Source organism: Lepisma saccharinum, chromosome 12, assembly GCF_977018435.1.
Source record: "Lepisma saccharinum chromosome 12, izLepSacc3.1, whole genome shotgun sequence".
NCBI classification, from domain to species: domain Eukaryota; kingdom Metazoa; phylum Arthropoda; class Insecta; order Zygentoma; family Lepismatidae; genus Lepisma; species Lepisma saccharinum.
The window spans coordinates 34774451-34796790 of record NC_139240.1 but is presented as its reverse complement, the minus strand read 5'-3'; the positions used below and the strand labels follow the sequence as shown (position 1 = coordinate 34796790).

Here is a 22340-nt window from a genome sequence, read left to right as displayed (position 1 = left end):
ATATTTTAACACACAACAGAACAACTATAACCAACACCTGGCTGACTTTCGGCTTCCATGATTTCAAACAAGCGAACTAGTAACGAGCGTGCATTGTCTCTTACTGCTAGATTGCTAGTTTAATTGGCGCTTTCGAACCGCGGTGAAGTCACTTCCGGCAAGACCATAATTCAAGCTTGCGTTTTGGATCTTTCTGGCACAGCCATAGTCTGCTATTATGAAATCTTCAAGGTACCCAATTAAGTTGATCGACGTTGAGGGTCTTGCTTATTTACTTTGACAATTATTGCATTGAATGTTGCACAATTTCTAACTGTCCACGAGGACGGTCATATTATCTTAAATGCGAGACGAGTTAGTAAATTATCCACAATTTTCCTTACGTTGTTATGAGGTGTGTTTATAATCTAATTCTTTGTCGCCTTGTGTTTGCAGGGGCCATTTTTAATATGGATGCTCTACTGAGGAAAACAGTGATCCAGTTCTTGCAGGCAGTTACCGTTGCTGAAACTCCTCGTAAGATGTCGGCTCGAATGCAGATACATTTCTAATGTCCCGATCAGCTTCAATTCCGCCAATGGCGGCCCAACTGTTCCGTCAAATTCATCTCAGAAATTCCTTGCACCTGGCACGTCTTCCAACTGCTTTGTCTACCATTTTTGAAGTTTCCAATCCACTCGTACACACTACGGTGCGATATAAAAATCACAACAATACACTAAAAAAGCTTGCGACGAATTTCAGCAGTGGAAACAGTGGTGTCAACTTACATGGGACTACCCAATGATTTGCCTGTCGTTACATTTTATTTTAGAAATAAAATGAGCGGGCTTAAGAAAACAATATATTTCATAACTATACATTTAAAGAATTCTCACAACTTTATAATGCGTTACATTTCAGTGTTTTACATCATCGTTGGGAGAAAAGGGTTTATATACTGAGGATCAGATCAATAGGGACTAGAAACTCTCAAAATATGGAGGCAAAAAGCACCGAAAAGTACCCCCCAAAAAAGGCACTAAATTTGATGAACATCGACAGATTTTTCATTATTTTCCTGGATTAGGCTCTCAAACAGCAGTTATCTTCGAAATAGGCAATTATGACTCAAATAGGCAAAAACGGCCACTATAAAATTCGTGTATTACTCTCATAAATGATCTGAAACAAGATTTCATTTTTTTTTTCAAAAAATAAATTTCAATGCAAAAGCCTACAATTTCTGGCCAAGAAACAAAAAAAGCATTTTAGGGCAAATCCTTAGCCTATTTATGACATATATTATTGCATAAAATCATAAAAACAAATCTCAAGAGTTCATTCCACCCAATGTTTTTCAAACGTTGGCGCTATACTGCCCTCAAAAAATGGATCACTGCAAACATACAATGAAAAATCCAAGTTAAAGTGATCCTACAATCAGGTCAACAATGAAGTAAACTAAATCATATTAACACTATATCGCCTTGACCAGTAAAGCCCTGCGACGACGTTTTCCAGTCCTGTGGCATTTCATAGCCTATACTACAAACTAATATTTCAGAGGGATCCAAAAGTAGGTTTACATGAGTCTGATAAGAGTATTTGGTTCTTTTCAGGGAAAGTTACAAGAATTCGTAATTCAATTATGACCACGGGAGTACCTGATGAACTAAATGCATCGTTATTGAATGGCAATCCTTTAGTGCATTTAAATTTGTAATGTAACATGATCACAATAAACCTACGTTTGGCCTCGGTGTACAGGGTGAGCTTAAAAGAAATAGACAGTTTCAAACGTTTTACAGAAACAAGAGTTAAACAAGAGTTTTAATAACATGGCTGAAGATTGGTTGGTTGATTTGGTGTTTTAAGTCCACTTTATGCACAGTAAGGCTAATCGGGACTGGACCTACAGTTTAAAGTGGGATCCGAACCACTTGTGCCTCCACCGGGTATCGAACCCGGGACCCCTTGATTACAAGGCGACGACGCTACCGCTGCGCCATCGGGAGGCCCTAACATGGCTGAAGAACTTACATGGTTGGAAGAATATGTCCTGAAGTTTACAAGGCTAAGTTACAAATGTTCTACAGTCCATACCAGCTAACTGTAGAGCAGGGCCGCGCATATCGGCAGAGGAGGAAGGGGATAATAAGAGTGGTGAAAGCACAGCGTTGCCAACCGTACGGTCCAGACCTTAGTCCGTACGCTAAATACACGACTTGTGAAAATTTGCTCTTGCAGTTTTATCCCTAATATTTCCCTAAGAAATTCTTAAACCAATCGTACAGACCTGCAGACAAAAATACGGTCCGTTTGCCATGTGCGTTCGATATTATCCTTTTCAAAAGTTTGCAAGTTTGCAACGCTGGAGGAAATCGGGAAAACTCCCGTCGCCGATTACACAATCCCGTTTCTCTCACTGTTCATTGGTGGAGCCGTCTCGCGTCACTACTTGCGCAGAGACTTGTTCTCGTTCGCCTGGTCTACAGTTAACTGGTATGGACTGTATGTGTGATCCTTTTGTAACACGACATATATCATGTGATAAACCTGTTCTCCTCTCCCAGGACTTTTCCCCTTGCACAGACAACCAGTTTCCTCAAATTTCTTCTTCCTATAGTAAATGGACTGCCTTGTGGGTGGTTATTTGCCATACCGTGTTCTAAAACAATGCTGTACGACAGTAACAACATTTGTTTTTGCAAATTCAAGCACACAGAAAGCGGCCATATTGCTCGACTGACGTCAAGGGCACTCACGTGATGTTGACGCCACGAAAACAAACGAAAAGTGGAGGTCGTAAACTTGAAGACTTTCTCTATAAAACAGTACTAAATGTTCCATGTAGCTGATCAGTGGTGATTTATTCATTCATAGTTTTGGACTTCTAACCACTGTGTTATTTATAAAATTACCAACGTTTCGGAGGCTGATACTGCCTCCGTCTTCAGGGTAGTGTGAACTCTCCCTGGCAACTTCATGAACAAGAGGTCCCTGTAACCGACAGACGAGGTGGAGCCTTGGCCACCAAGAATAATCCTACAAGGCAACAATTTATTCTCTATATAGACACCATCCCCAAACACATCATGTGTCCAGGGATTGCAATGTGATTTAGTAACCTAACTAACCTAACCTGAAGACGGAGGCTTCCAAAAAATAACACAGTGGTTAAAAGTCCAAAACTAAGAATAAGTAATACATGCTTCCTCATAAAACAATCAGTTTTCGATTTATAAAGCGTTTAATCTATTTCTTTTAGGCTCTTCCTGTATATTAATATTAATTAACTCCGTATATTAACTAATTACCAACACTCCTTAACCTGTTAACAAACCATAACACATGGTGAGTTGTTCCCTATCACCAAGAGAAGAGAAAGGACTACACACATAGATTAATGAGAAAACAAGTCTTAGAAACTAGGTGTGAGTAATCTAGTTTTGTGGGTGAGTAGGGGCAGGGTTAATGCTGCCACGTTAGGCTTATGTGAATGTTTGACTTGCCACTCTCCAAAACAATTGAACATCAAGCTACCAGCCACATTCTCATTTACCAGTTGTGATCAAGACATATTTGAAATTTTAATTACAAACACGTTCCATTTTGACGAGGAACGTTACAGTTTCCTTCCCCTTTAAAAATTTTCGAAATAAGAAAGAAAAAAAAATAGACCCGCGGAATTTTGAAATCAAAATTTTGGAACTGTGGCAAGCTAAAGTGTTAGTTTCGTTAGTGTGGCTGTTAGTATAAAGTTAGTCTAAAAGTTCTGAATGAATGTTATAGTACATTTGTCCATTGTTGGAAGGAGTTCAGAATATTTGTTAAGAAAAAAAAATCAGAGGGGATAGAATGTAACTGTGACATAAAACAATAGAAAATCGACAGAGATAGACAATCGAGTGTTGCGGTAACTCACCAAACGGGTGCACATTATCAAAAGCAGAAACAGCCCTTCGAGCCTCGGACATGTTAGTCCTGCCGCCACCACCACACACATACCTGGAGGCATACCTTGATCCAAAATCTGGTATCGGGGGTTTGACATATCAACCGGTAGCATTTCCTTCACCCAGTATATTCTTGGCGGGGGACTGCCCTCCGCCTGGCACAGCATGACTGCATTTCTACCTATCTCTACCACTTTAGTAACAGGTGCTTCGATAAAGGTTGGGAAACCGGTTGGGAGTTTATCGGCTGAAAAGAAACGGAAAGAAGTCATTGTTAGTCTCTGCATCAAGATACAACTGGAATTTGAGCATTCAATAACACACAATATAAGTCTGTGAAACACTTTAGAAATATACTACAGATAAATAACACCATGCTGCTGATAGCAAGACAACTTCTCTCCAAAACACCGCTTCAGTTTCAAGCTATCGTGAACCTGGCAAAAATACCTCTACTGTAGTTCTCGCCACGAAAACAGCCCAGTCAAGGTCGGAGCTCCCTTCCCCTTGCCTCCTCCACACCCTCGGCCCTACAGGATTGGCACACTTCTTCTAAGCTGCTCAGTCGACACTTTGGTCGTTGTACGCAAGCGGTTGATTTCGTCGGTTGAAATTGTTGCTCATTGGCAACACTGTAGTTGTGTGGCGTGACCTTGACTGGACTGGACTGTTTTCGTGGCGAGAGCTTTAGTCTTACTTGTAATAAGTCCTCTATAATAAATAACGCAAATTACTGTCAATGAAATTATGTGCGTGAAATATGTAATTTTAGGTTGACAATGCTTAAATTGTTTCAGTCAATATCGGAACGCCAATGAATATACACGAATACTATTACTAGAGGAAAGTCTCCAAAACTGACATGGAGCTCCTAAACCGACATACTCCTATTTCACAGCCGAGAATTGTTGCCACTTTCTTGTAACAGGGTAACTCTATTGTATAGGTTCCCAAGATAGTGTGGGACCAGCGAAACGAGCGTTGGTGACAGTTTCTTGTGTAGGGAGGGATTTTTGTTTTTGGGCGATTTCAATACTTTTGTTTGTCTGTGCATAGTACTATACGAGGGGAGAGTGAAAAGTTTTGAGTCTCACATGGAAGGAGTGATGCTAGGTAGTTAAAATTTTGGAGGATGTAAGGTTTGACTTTTAGGACACTATGTGCGAACTTATATGAAATTCACATGCTTCTATTTTTTTGTCAGGTTGAACATGAATGAAGTGTCAGAGAAGAGAGTGGCCGACAGGGTCGTGATTTGGTACCTCTGTCGGCAAGGCTTCACTGCACAGGCTGCTTTGGTCGAGTGTGGCTTCACCGCACTTCTCCATCCACCTTATTCCCCCGACCTGAACCGTCAGATTTTCATCTTTTCCCTGCTATGAAGAATTCACTTCGAGGACCTCACTTCCACACGGACGAAGGCGGTCATTCAGTGGTGACAAATCATTCTACCAATGACTGTAAACAAATTACAGCACAGAATGCGTAAGGGCATTCATCTGGGGGTGTGTGTGATTATAGAGATTATGTAGAGAAATCATAATGAGAACTGTAGCTCAAACACCCCTTCCCTGTAAGGCTCAAAACTTTTCACTCTCCCCTCGTATTTTTCATACTGGATGGATGAGTATTGTTTTACAGTTTTATCATATTACTGTAGATGAAATAATGATTTCGAATATATATTTATTTTAGTTGTGAAGATGTGATGTTTGTAGATTTTTGAGGTTCTATAATTGATGGCGTCGTTTCCTAAACCGACATACGTCAATAATTGGGTTCCCCTAAACCGTTGCGCCAGATGAAAATACCATAGATGCTGAATGTATTTCTTTATGAATGATTTTTATTCTGGAGACGCCAATGGTGAATGTGTATCATGTGCAATCTTTGGGCTCATGTTCAATGTATAGGTGCAGAATATGAACTGTACGTATCTGATTACTGAAACTGGCTTTAATTGTGTTGCCATTGAGGACTAAATAGAAACTATTTTATTTCATGTTTATTAAAGGAATTGCTTTATTCTCTAATAGAACCCATTAAAATATTATTACATATATTTGCTTTTGTTGCTTTGTAACGTAATTCCTTATTTCAACAGGTATGTCGGTTTAGGAATCCATTTCCTCAGATGGCTTAATTGTACCTTTTGTGAAAAAACTATTTTGTCAAACAAAATTATGTTGTTATAGACAGTTATGCAGCTTATAACTTGGGCATGGAATTGATGTATTCCACTTCCGAATATTCTTCCTCTACTCAGAGTTAAAGGTAAAATAACAAAATGGTATGTCGGTTTTGACTTTCCACTAGTACTAATACTAATAAATGCATGTTAATACTACAATTGTACGCTATTATTATCAGTGTTGTTTTGTGAGAAGAAAGTTTTTGGATCTCTTAAAAGTTGCTTTGTTGTTGTTATTATTTGTTATTGTGTTCTCACATGAACTACACTAAATATTGTGGTACGTTCACAAATGACCGTGCATCTATGTACAGTCACCAGCAATAAAAATGGGATCCTGAAATACATATATACATAACTTTCAATGTGTAGTTAGGCAACACACATGACGCCTTACAGAGAAGTGACCGAAATATATTAGGGGAGAAGGTGGGAATATGAAACATGGTTGTAATATGAAATTCGCTATAATTTGCTACTCACTGGTGCGATCTAATGTTGGCAGTTGACAACACTTGCAAAATACTTACCATTACTAACTAGAGCGCGTTGGACGCAGTTGAGTTAGCGACGTCGTCATAGGCAAGAGCCAGGTTTTCGACCATGAAACAATTGTTGTTAAGGTAAGAATTGATCGTGCATTGTTTTTGATGCATTATTAGTCTTATTAGCAACATAAAGTAACGTGTTCTCGAAAGTACTCAGATGAGACTTCCGTACTAACGTAGTATTGAGTGGGAAGCGGTAGATGTAGGTATTTTTTTTTTGATGGTGCTTGGAAAATGTCTGCTGGGGGTAATATGGAACACTTTGAATTTGTAAGAAATACCTGTTCCATATTACAACCCCGGTTTCCATTGTTTCAGGTACACGATGCCACGAACACAATTTGGTCCTAAGAAGAAAAACATGTAGCGCTATATAATTATCCTAGAGTACACTTTACTGGCTAATCAATCAGTCGATCGGCTTCTATTTTGAACCTTACCATTATTTCATATTATCACCCCGTTTTCCAAGCCCTCAATTTTGATAAGGTTTTTTTAAAATTGTATATTTCCAAAATGAGTGCACAGTTTTGAATATACGTTTGGTAATACCAATATTAAAGAGTATATTTACCTATGCAATACGTGAAAATAATCAGAGCCGGCAAACATATCTAATGACAGTGGATAACAAAAAAGTGTTCCATATTCCCACCCTCTCCCCTACTTTTTCTACACTTCCAGACCACCGACAGACAGTAGACAAATTTAGTACAAGAACTTCTCTTCATCTATGGTTAGAACTATTCATGTAACAAAAGGATAAAGCTTTGTATAGCGTATTTCATTGTATCCAATGTCGCTGCAAGAAATTAAGCCCTGGGCTGGACATTAATTTTCTAGGGGTACAGGCCCCTCTTTCCCTCTCCGAGCGCCCTTGCTACCTACGCTTCTACGGGAGGTTATTTCAGTCGTTTACCGCCAGAGCGTCGGCCCCTTCATGCAACATGTCCCGTCAAATTGCGTTACAGGAAGTTCGTAACAGAAACTGCTTGTTTAGTAATGTTTCCACTTTTCACAATTACAATTGAAATAAGCACGTACCTTGTCGCAAGGATGCTGGAAAAGGTGTCCTCCCAAATACAAATATTTCTGGCACCTTATTTCTGACATCTAATCTTAGATTAGACATCGCTACTTTATCCTCAGTTGTCGCGAGAGCGCCGGCAGCTTATCGGAGGAGTTGTCAGCCGCCAGAGGGCGCTTCATACTGCACGAATGCGACACCTGTCGGCAGTGATGCCAACCGTAGCGATATGTCCCTACGGATAGGGTAAAAAAAAGGTAGAGTGGTCCCCTGTGCTTAGCACCACGCCATGAAGGCGTATAGGGGGTGTGGGGGTAACTCCCCACACTTTCTTGATCCGGTCGTGAGTGGGGGTGATGTGATCAGCATCATGTTACCCAGGTACCCATGTTATTCGGCTCTGGGTGGGCGCCGGGGCCGCTTCCAACGTTAGAAAAGTTCCCGGATTTGAACCGGCCGGGGATCGTACCCGGGACCTTTAGCATGGTAGTCAGACGCGTTACCGACTGAGCCACCGCGGCCACGCGTAGGGACTTTTCACTATATTTCGCACGCGTAGGGACAGATTTTGCCAAATGAGGGAAAACGTAGGGACTTTTTTCAATCTTGGAAAATAACATTTTATTGTGCAAAGGTGCAAAGCTTACTCGCCAGTCAGTTGCACTTTCTTCGTGCTCGGTTTGGAATGAATGCATTAGTTTATCTGGATACTTTAGCGAGTAGGAGAAAAAAGAACTAACAAATCTCCATCAGAATTTTGGAACATGTTATCGGTTACCAAGAACTTTCAAGGCAAGTTCTTTTTTGAAAACATTTCCACTCTCGCGAAAATAGTGCTAACATTGCCACATTCTAACGCGGAAACGGAAATAATATTTTCAATGTTAAGTGATACAAAAACAAAAAAGAGAAATAAAATGGGACCAGAATTGTTCAAGATACAGCATCACCAACCAATATCTATCTCTTCACAGCAGCAGCATGTATGACTCCAAATAACATAATCAACAGTAAACGACTCAACGTTATTCATTAGGGGTGTGCGAGATCCCGAAAAGTCAGGACCGGGATCGGGGAAAAAAAATTCCCGTCCCGATCCCGACTTCGGGAAATGACTTCCCGGCTTTTCGGGATCCTGAGCAGTCGGGAAATACCGAATGGTCACTTTAAAAAGTCGTTAATTCTCGACGTTTTCTGCATTGTAAGTTTCTGGAACTTACCGGAAATTGTAAGTTTTTATTCTAGAAATGCAAAAACAATCACTTAAAGTGAAAATGACGTGTAGAATCAGAGATTTCCAGAGCTTCGGGAAATTTCGAACATTTCCCGTCCCGAAAATTTTTCGATTTGGTCGGGAAATTGCAAATTTTTCCGTCCCGAATGTCGGGATTTTAAAAAATTCCCGTCCCGATCCAAAAAAATCTGTCCCGCACACCCCTATTATTCATTAAGGCAAGAATTTACAATACCGGACCTTTCTGTAATTTCTATGCTACGTCTTATACTCACGAAATAATTAGTCGTGATGATTTATCTCAAGTTAACATGTTGGGGTGAGGTGAAAAAATTGTTCATTAACGTGTAGAAGTTGTAAAATAAGCTTTTCAATTCTCGCAATGATTCTCCGTATACAAATATGGTAGCCATATTTGTTGATATGAACAATTGACGTTCGCAATTAGTTATGCTGTCTACAGCGTTGCCACACTGGTGATTTCATACTTGGAGAGCATGGATTGTGTAAGAATGGTGGAAGAGAACAGTAAAAAAAGTTGTTAATGTTGTACAGATTGTTAGGTGGAATGTGCAGGAGGATGGCCGTGGGCTAATTAATAAACTTATGGATTTCAGTATATTGCCCAAAGAAGGTGCTTACATGTGACAGCGACAATCACGATGTAGAAGAACATGTGGAGTGTGGACTGATTTGATTACAGGTAAGTTTGGCAACAGTGCATCGATCGTAAAATTGCAGGATACGAAAATGGCGTCTTCGATGTTGAACGTTTGCCGTTAAAGTGCTACGAAAATAAGATTTTTTTATCGGTTCATAATCACAATTAGCGCAAAACCATTCACGGATAGCCCCACTTACCATTCTCGGTAAGGTTAGGTTAAGTTTGGTTAGGCAAGGCAAACATAGTTAAAATTTGGGGTCGAAAAAGGATGCACGGGTAGCCCCAGAAACCATTGACGGATAGCCCCACGAACCATTCAGGTAAGGTTAGGTTAGGATAGACAAACAGAGTTAAAATTTGGGGTCGTAGTAATATCAGGAATGTGTATTTCGTTTTTTAAGTATTGGAAACACAAAATCTTCCGGTAAATAATGAGCAATCGTGCCGATCGCGGACCACTCAATTTCACAAATTTTACAATTTCTACACGTGACCCCCAACTTCAAATTCGTGATTAGGAGGCCTCAATTAGTGAGTATGCGAAATATTACAAACATCGGTGTATTGTAAATTCGCTACTTCATTAATTGTGAAAGCACCGAGCAGAAAGATTTGGTAAGTAAATGTGTATATTTTATCTTCTTTTTTGCATGCTCACGAGGTGTTGTTTTTTTAGTCGCTTTACTTGGCGTAGGGACATTTGGTCAGTTGTAGGGAAATTTTGACTACGTCTGTAGGGACATTGCCGAAAAATGGTTAGCAACACTGTCGGCTACCAGATGTAGTGAGTGTACGCTCTGGTTCACTTCTGTTTGCGTTTATCAGTACGCGTGTTGTTTATACTGTGTTATTGAGTTAGTGTGCTATACAGTGCTAGTGCTTTATTGTGTGTTAATTGTTATTCATTCATTAGTTATGCCGCTAAACAAATATAGTCTTGAACAAAGAGTTTTTATGTACGATAATTACGTGAAAACGAATTCTTGCAGAAAAGTGGTCAGGCAATTACGAGAGACAGGATCTCTTGAACCTAAGCAACGTGTTGTATTGCTGTCGAAGGAGTTCTTTTTCAACATCTCTTATAACACACGAGGTTAGTGATCATCATTATTATTACTTTTAAATATCGTTTTACGCTTTGGGTTTGCTTTATGCGCCGGGATGCTGTCTTTCATTTCTGTCAACTGAGGATAAAGTAGCGATGTCTAATCTAAGATTAGATGTAAGAAATAAGGTGGCAGAAATATTTGTATTTGGGAGGACACCTTTTCCAGCATTCTTGCGACAAGGTACGTGTTTATTTCAATTGTAATTGTAACTGTAATTGTGAAAAGTGAAAACATTACAAAACAAGCGGTTTCTGTTACCGACTTCCTGTAACGCAATTTTCCGGGACCTGTTGCTTGAAGGGGCTGCCGAGCGGCCGACGCTTTGGCGGTAAACGACTGAAATAACCTCCGTAGATGGTCGGTATTGCTGCTACAACCATTTTTCGTTGTGTCTTTCTTCTAAAACAGGGGTTTCCAACTGGCGGCCCGCGGGCCGCATGCGACCCGCCATGCCTTTTTTTGCGGCCCGCAAAGCCAGTTTGCAAAATACATTAATTTTATGTATTTTTATTAAAATACGTTCTATTTTTACTGAAGGAATGGAAGCTCTGTGAAGAAAGACAATATCACAGGTAGAATTGATTTTGCAGTCAATAATAATCATCAGAAGAATTTAAAGTGATGTAATATTCTCTTCACACCCTGCATTCCACCCCTTCGCTATGCGGAATGAACTCGCTCGCTTCCCACCTCTTCGCTATGCGGAATGAACTCGTCCGCTTCCGCGAAGGCTGCACTTCTGGCTTCTTTCTTTGTCTTTAGAAACAAACTGCAGAGCGGAGCTATAGATATCTGTTTTACTATGCAACGAAGTACCAAGAGATTTCCAGTGCTCCAACTCGGATTGTACTGTGACTGATTGTTAAAGTTTGTGCATTCCAACTTTAATAAAAGAAGCAGATCGGCCTCAATTTTCACATTGAACATTTACTATGAAGGATTCTTATTTGTATGGTGTGTTTTCATTTCTTTCAATTCATCCATAAGTATTGGGTTTTTGTGAAATAAATTGTAATTATACAATTTTGATTTGTGAATCCATTGTTTTTATTGCCTCATTTAAGAAATTTAGGTCATGCGAAAGTACTACATTTTCAGTTCAGTACTTACAAAAAGGTAAAGTGCTCCCCTGTGCATAGCACCACGCCATGAAGGCGTATAGGGGGTGTGGGGTAACGCCCCACACTTTCTTGATCCGGTCGTGAGTGGGGTTAATGTGATCAGCATCACGCCCCTGACCGCCTTTACCCCCCAGGGTTTCCCCCAGGTATCCATGTTATTCGACGCTGGGTGGGCGCCGGGGCCACTTCCATCGTTAGAAAAGTTCCCGGATTCGAACCGGCCGGGGATCGAACCCGGGACCTTTAGCTTGGTAGTCAGACGCGTTACCGACTGAGCCACCGCGGCCACTCAGTACTTACAATTTTTGTAATTTTTAATCCCCCTCCCCCCCCCAAAAAAAATGAGGCCCGCCAATGAAATACTGGATATAATTTTGGCCCACGGACCTTTTGAAGTTGGAAACCACTGTTCTAAAAGAAACAAACCCAACAAGCCTAACCTTACCACCACAGATTATTTACTACCCCCAAAAAGCTACCAGCCAATGGGAATGCTTGAAACAGTTATAGGAGCAATCACTACCCTTCTCTAAATATGAAGCCGTTAGTTAAAGGGGATTCTCAATATCGAAGAACAGTGACCTTGAAACAGGAAACATCTACGTTGAAATAAAAGCGTAAGACTGGCAATCTACTCTGTGAACAAGTTCTATGAAGCGGTAACAATTTTTGAATTTGTATTGGTTTATTCCGTAATGGTGGTGTTCATCTTTAATCTTTCGTAGTCCTTTTCTCCTTCAGCTTTCTTTCTTTCTTTCTATTTTAACTTCCAGCGCCCTCTAGAACCCGCCCACCTCACCGGCGAGTGAGTTACTGCAGCACGCATTTTCCATTCCCCGGCGCTCTGTCCTCTCGCCTGATTTATACTGATTGTAATGGAAAGGAGCGCGTTTTTCTTTTGTTTCCCTCCATCGAGTTCGGCATGCGGACGTTACAGATCCCCCCTCTTTTACAACATCTTTCGCTCTTTTCTTTCAGCGCCAACTGCCAGATGGCACCACTTGTTCTGTCATGTACGCTCGCTTTAAGAGCCGTTCGCAAGGAACTGTTCATTCGATAGCTGAGTGGAACATTGGAACCATGACAACTGGAACAACCTGATTGGTTGAAGAGTTCATGTGACTCTCCTTGCCTTCCGATGTAAAAGGCAAAAATACAATTCCAAGTTGGTTCTTTCATCGCGCAAGGGATACCCCAATCTCTTTCCTACTTCAGTGTATACGTAAGTACCAAATCTCTCAGTACCACGAAACAAAAGGCAAGACATTCCCCTTAGAATTTTGTCACTAGCTTCAGTGTTTATACACTAATACCCTACGTCTGGGAAATGCATAATTTATCACAATTATTACTCCCCCTTTATTCGTGCTCCAATTCCCAGGGTGCAGCCTATACGCGGATAACACGCGAACCCCTCCCCCTGGACATTTTTTATATTACCTTCCTTATTGCGGCTCCCAGAAAAAGTGTCTAGGGAGATGGTTCGTGGCTAGACCCCAGCTGACTGCCCACGTGATATATGCTTCCACAAGCCACCGCGCGATAACTCACGGCCGAATCAGAACGAACGATCCCGAATAAGTGCGAATGAAAATTTAGTGTCGCGGACTAAATGGCAGAGGCAGCTTTTGGGGGGAATAAATATATTAAGAAGACCGAACGGGGGATTTTTTTGTAAGGCTACCCTGCCTGCAATCTTTCCTCAATTCCCAACCTCGTACTTCACTCTTCCCAGGAAGAGGAAAGAAGAAAAGACAAGCAGCGCCGACCGCTACGACTGAAACGCCATCTAGGGTGACAGGTGCGACACCTGGACGGGAATTAAGGTACGAATAAAACTGCGGTGATTTATGGCAGCTGGGAAGCGGATTGGCTATTCAGGTTGGCGAGTGTGGTGACTTGTTTTTCATCTGGGGCAAGGGCAGACGCGACCCTTAGACAGTGAAAGCAAACAAAAAATTGTTCAATGTAACAGAAATTTGTAACAAAATGTAACTTAGTCCCAAGATTGCGCACTGTTACAAAACTCTTTTATGTCTTACCGGTATCAAGACAAAACTACCCCGCGACAAAAAAAAGTTCAAAACGTACAGTGGGATCCATGAGCATTTCCGTGCAAATTGTCCATCACCAGGTTCGTGCACTTTATTTGACCCAATAAAAGCTTCAAGAATTAAAAGAAAACACAAAAAAAGTTGTTGACAACCTCTGCAGCAGAATATATAAAAATCCATCGCTTAAAAACACATAGGATGGAGAAAAAAAATGAAAATAGTCATGGACAATTTGCACAGTAATACTCATGGATTTCACTGTACCTGACAATATTTTCTTTTGAGTTCTATTTGGTAACATTTTGTGCGTACATTGACATTGATTTGGTTTATTTTACCTCGCTTTTCTGGCACTTTTTGGCTAATTGCGTTGAGAATGAGTGATGTTGCAAATGATGGAGGGACACTCACAGATAATAATATCCATGCACAGTCCGTGATTCGAACCCGAGGCTTCTGGCGTTGTAGCGCACTGTGATAACCAATCCGCCCCGAGGTCGTTTTCTCTGGGCACATATTGAACATATTGAGTACATTATTATTACAGCATACAAAATAGAACAACACAGAGTCTTGTTTCTAAGCCCACTTTGTGCACACAGGGGTGCCCACAGTGGGATTAAGGCGCAGGTTGCGCCATCGTTTTTTTTGGGGGGGGAGATTTCTTCCCTTCAAATAGGCTAATATAAAATTCAACGTTTATACGTATATTTTTACAATAATGTAAAAATTTTACACCTTAAATGCACCATATTTAAGCCATTAGATGAAGAAAAGGAAGTGTTTAAGGGTGTTATCGAAGGGAGGGGGTGGGGGGTGCGAGAAATATCCATCTCCAAAATATTAGGCCTCATTTTACACGTGGGTTCCGCGGGGGGGATTCTGAACTAAACGTTGGGGGGGGGGGAGCATCCAACTCTAGGTCTTAAATTATGGCGGGTATTTTAGTTAGAGGGTGATTGAGCATTAAATTGAGGGGGTATCCAATTCTTGGGTATTACTATTCTCTTAGAATGTTGCGAAATTCTTGTGTGGAGACAGTTTTTTTTTTTTTTTTTTTTTAAGGAGCAATATCCACTCTTCAATATCAACAGTAAGTCTAAAATTGGCTTGGAAATTATGGTGCTAGATTTGAGTATTACATTTGAAGGGGGAGATAGGAAGCTCTTGATATAAAGTGTTAAATCTTAGGTTGTCAAGGATTTTCTGTAGTGGAGAGAGAGTTCGAACATTAAATTTTGCAGACTGTATTTGGCGACGTTTAGACCCCGAACGTGCCAAAAGAGAAGCTGGAAAGGACTAATTAATTATCTCGGGATGCTAAGAAAGTATTGACATCCCATTAAATTAATATTCTTGAAAAAATGCAAAGAGATGGATATAAAAATGCGTGTTTCTTTGGCGCTTTACTGAGGATGATGTGAACTTTTATACTATAGGTGCATTACAAGACATAAGCGATATTCTCGATATTTTTTAATAACATCACTTAATGCTTAGTGCTGGTATACTGCTTAATTTAAAGCAGGTGCATTATTTGGAACAAAAATATATAGAATCCGCATTTCTAACTTCACGTCACAGAAAAAATTGACTTCAACAAGTTAAATTTGCACTGAAGATAAAATCCACGTAATTATTGTTATGGGTTACTAAAATAATTATATTTACCACAAGAAAAGGGGGGGGGGTGAGTTCTTTGAAAGAGGAACTGTATTACATTATCGCCCTGAGCTTTACTTTGTGGGGATTACTACATCGTTTGAGTGCGCGAATAATATAATTTGTGGGGGGAGGGGCGCATGCCATGATTTGGGGGGGAGATTGCGCCATTGGCCTTGGGGGGGGGGGCACCCCTGTGTGTACAGAAGTCTGCGACTTCCTTATAGGTGCTGATCAAATTAAGAATGCTGAAGGGATTAAATGAAAAAAGATGAACCGATATACGTTTTTCTGGTCATAAACCATTAACAAAATGCAATGAATTTGGAAACATTGTTCTCAGAATTCGCGATTAAAATTATCCGATATGCGATCTGGTGAGATTTTCAGGAACCACTCCACGTAGGACACCTCGCTGCGCTTCGCCGTGTTGAAGCCATTCAAAGCATGGGGAACATGCGAAAAATAGCGTATACTGTTCAGTTTTTTGCTCTAAATCGTTTTGTGGTTCAGGACAAGTGAAAAGCTTACATGTGTTTTCCACCCCGTGGAATCAACAAAATGAAATGTTTAAATAAATCAGGGAAAACATAATTGATTGACAAGATTGGCATAACTGAAATGCGGCAAGGAAATTACGAAGAATGTACGAGTCTGTTCACTCTATTTTCCGAAATAATCTTTCGGAAAGATGATTTTATTGCCATGAAAGTAAGTTTTAAATTGTTCTTTATGAATATAACATTTTTTTTCGGAAACAAAGTATTACGTATGTAATTTGGAACAGGTGCAAGTCGATTAAGGGCAAAGATGAAAATAGTTTGAGAATTAATTAATGTCCGTATACATAAAGGTAAGTCAGAAAAACATAATTGACATGCTAATGTTGCTGTTTCATTCAGTATGTCAATTTTCAGTGAAAACTGAAAATAATCTAAATGAAATTGTTGTGATTGTTATTATCATTATCCGGTGTTGTTATTAAACCAGCCCGCTTCTTTCGGGAAAAAAACTGAAACAGCATGTTTTCATTTATTTCCTCCCAAGCTTTGCAATACAGGTGAATTGCTTTATTTTCAAATCATTTCTGAGAGCCCCAGTTAGGCAGTTACAACCGAGGTGCAGTGCAGATGAAACAGCACCGCTTTGAAAAACCAGTGCGTATACATTAGTTTCGTGTGCGTTTCCCGTGTTATTTTTATTATCATAATTAAATGCTTCGCTCTCAGCACAGCTTCACCTTCGTTATAGTTCCTGGAATTCACATCGCATTTGCAATATTTAAATATAATGCGTAATTTAAACTTTTCTTCCATACCAGCAATGACAACACGCTGCTATTACGTACTACTACTGAATGTAAACAAAGATTTATCCTACGTAGAGCGGCCATATTGGAAGCGACACTAGCGCTCGGGTGGTAATTTTAATCGCGAATTGCTGAGACAAATAACCTACAGCTTCACAAAAGCACAGCAATTTGTCCATCAGTAGAGATTTTTCAATTACCACACTCTTTACTCCAGTTAGGCAAAAGTAATAAATAGTAGGCGAATTGTCCACCATTTTCATTGTTTTCCAGAATATGATGATCATTAATTGAAATAAAATGTAAATAAGCAGAGGACAACATGTGCTTCGCATCAACAGAATTTCATTTCCTTAAAACAACACATGCTGTCGAAGAATGAAAAGTAGTGATGGACAATTTGCCATTGGCTACACTTGGTTGCAAAAGCCAACGAACACCGGGATGTACAAAATACGGGACACTATTCTAACTCGTCGACTGCTCTTTACTTTAGAAGAGCAGTTATTATACTTTCCAAACGAAGATGTATAATAGCACCATGAAGAATTTACGAGATATTTTTCCTCCGAAATGAACACATCATAATTTCAGCCGCTCAATGGACAAAATCGACACGCACACAGACTACTTCCGTTCGGCCAAGAACAGCTGTGCCATTATCAGCGCGCTCGCAACCTTCCCGATTACAACGAGAGCTCGATTCTCGAAGAAAGAAAAAAAAAGGTTATCGCTAGCCTTGATTTAGCTTCCTCGCAGGTCTCGCACGAGAAAGGCAGGATTAAGAAACTGGCAATCAAGAACAGGCCTGCTATGTGAGTTATGTCCTGCTTCACGTCATTTGATCTCATCAACTTTGACCCAGCTTCTGCGTTCTTGTTTCCCGGTGATTTCGGGACGGGTTTAAGGGGGGTGGGGGAGGTCCGTGTGCCTCACATGCTTCCCCGCAATTGCCCCGGCCGATTGTAATCGCGTTTTATGTCACGTAAGATCCTGGGCACGCGGGATATTGCGAATGTAGCTGGTTATTTATATTGCTAGCAGTAGCTTCAGCGGTGATAAGAGCATTGTGGAAATAGCTGCAAAGTATTTGTAATAATATTAATAATCATTGTCATTAAGGACGCCCGAAAGATTTTTTCTCACGAGGTGGGGACAGCATTGCTAAAAGTGGGGGAAACAGAGTAATCCTTTCCCCAAAATAAGATAATTCTCATAAAGCATCCCCAGCATTAGGATAACTTGTATAGGAAAATATAGTTGGCAACACTGGCGAAAGACAGTTTGTCACAACTTCAACATTTTGCAGTGTTATATATTTATTTTTGTACTTACAACTGCTTAGACTTTTCAAGTTGTGGGTGGGGAGAGGGGAAAAAAGTTCCACTAACGCGGAAGGAATTTAATTAGCACTTCATTTTGCAAAAACACCCCGGAAAGAGATTGTTAATAAATATTAACAAAAGAGATGCATTTAATCACCGGGAATTAAATAAAGAAAACTCGGAAGAAGTTCGAAAAGTACCTTACAATTAGCAGAAATAAGCAGGAATTAAAACCTTAGAAAAGAACTGAACAGAAGTTGGTAGACGCCGATTATGGAAGAAACATAAAACATTCGACCTCTTCATTAAACTTCCCTTGCAAAATATTCTCGACATTTCCGTCCTTTCTTTCCTGTTTATTACTCTTTTTAATAGCCTGGATAAAAATACAAATCCTCAACACTTTCCTCTTTTCACTGAGAAAATAATAAAGAAAACTCGAAAATACTTTCCACCGAATCCCGGAGTTTGAAAGAAAAAATAAAGGAGCAAGACCCATAGGAGAGAGAGAGAAAAATACACTCCCATTTACATGCAAAGCAGCAAGCTTATTTTCTCCGCCAACCGCGGCGCTAGTTTACGCTCCACAAACTTGCCACAATAACCACTCAGCATATTCGGATCACGCCGCATTAAACAACCGGCGAAATGGTCAAGGTAGAGAGACGTCTTACGGCGGAGACAGAAGGTTGCAGAGAAAAAAAATCACTGCCTGTTTCTACGGTTTTTCGCGGATTGACGTTGAAGAAAGGATAATGGCTTCCTCATCATTAAGGAAGCCAAGTCGATGCAATTTCGCAAGAACGGCCACCAGATGGCCCTGGTAATGCACGCTGCGTTAATGTTACGAGCTTTAAGTGTCGGGAGATGATGCAGAACATGAAGTAGGAACATTACGGACCTTCTCCCTTTTGTGGAATTAAGACGGGGACGTTACAATAGCCTTCCCCTTCCTTTAAACATTTTTTATACAGTGCATTAAGGGCGAACCGAGGAAGAATCCAGGAGTCATTACGTCACTACGAAGAGTCGTTTGACGACACGTCCCGTCCAACAATCCATTTTTCTCCCTATTTCATCCTCCTACAACTCGACGCATCATCAATTCCGGAAACCGCCCACAGATGGGCCCAGTGCATTAGGGAACAACAGGACCTGTGACTGAGGTGAAGTAAAAAGAGAGAAAGAATACATTCCTTTCAACATTTTCCGAACTATTTTCAGGTCTAACTTGCTGCAAAAGCACTTACATCCGAAGAAATAGGGGATATAAAACTTGCCCTGCATAACTCGAGCCCGATTCCAGACTTAAGTACAGTGGGATGCATAAGTATTATCAAGAAAATTGTCCCTCACCATTAACATTCTATTTGTTTTATTCAAAGAGAATTTCAAGAATTGAAACAAAATGCCAAACATGCTGCTGACAATCGTTGCAGCAACAACGTAAAAATTCATTTCTTAAAAACACGTAGGATGCAAGAGACAAATTAATGAAAATAGTCATGGACTATTTGCCGAGCAATACTTGTGCATCCCACTGTACACGTCAGTGGTTCGGATCCCATTTTAAACTATAGGTCTAGCCTCAATCAGCCGAATCCTACGGAGAGTCGACCTACGTACCATAATAGCCCCGTCTAGTTGGGTGCACTTTTTGACACTCGGTGCACTGCAGGTTGGTGTAAGGGTGGTGCAAGGAAATGACGTTCAACCAACTAGACGGAAAGCGGTGTTCAAGTTCAGAAGATTCAACAAATGCCTGTCTGCTGCTTTAAACGGTCAATTGATTAGTTAGTACGCACCACGTGACCATACACCACACTTGCACCGGTCCGGAAGGTAGTGCAGACACTAAATACACTACTTGACTGCAAACAGTCAAAGCGAGTCAAAAAGTGCAGCCAACTAGACGGGGCTACTGTCAATGTTACAAATGGTTCCTCGTTTTGGTTTGTTTATGTACATGGCAAAAATATTTGTAGCTTAAGGCCGTTCAAAAAACGACAATAACCTGGAATGACTAAGTAAAAATCCACGGATAAACTCTGGCAGGGGTAAATATTTATAGTTTACTAGTATTCAAATGCTCCAGGAAGCTTTCATTGCTTCTGAGTACACATTTAGCTAAATTCGTGGCTTTAAAGAATGTTTTGATCGTCTTTTTTTTCATCAGATACATTATTTAAACAACAAACATGATACTTATGTTAGCATTTTAAACAGAAACATAAAACTTGTGTTATATTTACATAAGATAGTTGACCAGAACTAGCGATATTGCGGACGGAAGGCGACTCTATGTGCGAGCTTCCCCTGCGAAAGGTCTTTAGTAATACGTGTAGGTCTAGCAACTGAAAAAAAATATCAGGGCATGCGTAGAACTGCTGAGAGAGGCGTTGCTCTAAAATTCTACCTCGTTCGTCAACGAAAGCACGAACTTTCCAACTTCAAGCTGGTAATCTTCTAGAGAAAAGTTCCCGGTTTATCCCATGGAAAGAAGAAGCGTGGAAGCAACAGAATAAAAAACAAAACAAAAGAAAGACGAAAGCGTGAAGACCTGTCAGGCCAATCGGCAGAACAGAAGCTCAAGTCATAATATAATTCCGTAAGCTTAATTTCTCATAACGAGCACGGCAGTGCGACGTCACACGAACTGTCATGGCTAAAAGGGCCGCGACGGCTTTGAAACTGTGACATTCCAGGCTGACAAGGCTCCAAGCCGAGATTTTCTTTCCAGAGGAAAAGTTTAAACAGCCTTCCTTAAATCCTTGGAGGCCGTACAGATCTTCTTGCTACGAGATATTCTCTGAATACTCTGCTTCGTAAACTCACCTTTTCCGTGGACTGTCAAGATTTCTTTCTTACTCATCCAAGAGCAGGAATTCGGGAAGACGACGAGAAAACAACTGGGACTTTTCTGCGAGGCAATTAGGGCAGAAACAAGACACGACTACACAACTCCGTGTGAAGAGGGAAAACTTCCTTTGCAGTGTCAGGCGAAAGTTTTGCCTCTTTGGAGTCTCGCGCATTGACAGGTTCGTTCTTTATACGAGATCGCGGTTTATCCCGGAGAATATCACGTTTGAACTCCTCGGAATTTTCGGAAAGATTTGATTGTCATTTGACGCTGGGACGCATCAACTACTTACAAACATAATTATAATTGCATCGTTGTTGAGTTGATTTGTCGGAAAGAACGTGATGCGCATTGCAGGGGTAGTAAAGTTGCTAGTGAAAGGGTATTGGTTGACATGAAATGACGTCACACCCCTCCGTGATATCTGGAAAAAGTTAATGCAATTCGAATGGTGAAATTGTAGCGATATATTATTACTATTAATATTGTTTTCTGCGATTTGCAGTCTGTCAGTTACAGCAATTAACTGCCACGTCCAACAAAATAACAAGAGAACGTTTCCACAAGAAACATTAGAATCACGTTGACTGCCGTAACTAGGGGTGTGTGGGACGGGATTGGGAAGGAAATGTTAATAATCCCGACATTCTGAACTGAAAAGTGAAAATCTTGAATTGTACACACTATTTCTCTTTCAAATGATTGTTTTTGTACTTCTGGAATCAAAACGGTTAATTTTAAGAAAATTTTTGGACACTTATGGTGTCCGTTGGAATTTCTAAGCTGTTCGGTGTTACAAAAATAATTTTCCGAACACACCCCGTTATTTTGAATTCTTACTTTTTTTACAGTACCCTTCGGCGCGTACAAACATGGATCAGAGGTACCATGAAGGACAGTAGAATAAGTGGTATCTGTTTAATATCTATGCATTGTTAAAGATGTTTATGGAAAGGGAGCAAGGCGAATCTAGTTTCTATCTAAATAGTAAACCTAACCTAACCTAAGATACCTAACCTAGGTACGTAAATTGAAATACAACAGAGACATTAGAAAAACAAGTTTTATACTAGTTTCAAATTAGGAAGGCCTGAACGATGCAAACAAAGTACAACGTGGTACAGAAACGCACCAAAATACAATGAGCATATATTCAGACACGAATGCACACTGTACCATTGCAATTTACTAACGCTAGAAAATAAAAAAAACAACAACAAATAAATAGTAAATTGGTTGCCTTAGGGGTGCTTTTTACACAGCTGCATACTAAAACAACAAAACAATCACACCAGTCT

At 40.3% G+C, this 22340-nt stretch overlaps 1 protein-coding gene across 10 annotated transcripts in view; it reads right to left on the bottom strand.

Annotated features, from left to right (window-relative positions):
• Lar (tyrosine-protein phosphatase Lar) overlaps positions 1-22340 on the bottom strand; it is an 833005-nt gene that overhangs the window by 172080 nt on the left and 638585 nt on the right. For 5 of the 10 annotated variants that reach the window (XM_083132037.1, XM_083132044.1, XM_083132040.1 and 2 more), the window contains one exon: positions 3991-4185. In XM_083132037.1, the coding sequence (XP_082988163.1) occupies positions 3991-4185 (195 nt within the window). The remainder of the gene's footprint in view (positions 1-3990; positions 4186-22340) is intronic. The other 5 variants (XM_083132038.1, XM_083132039.1, XM_083132045.1 and 2 more) reach the window with 1 other exon arrangement.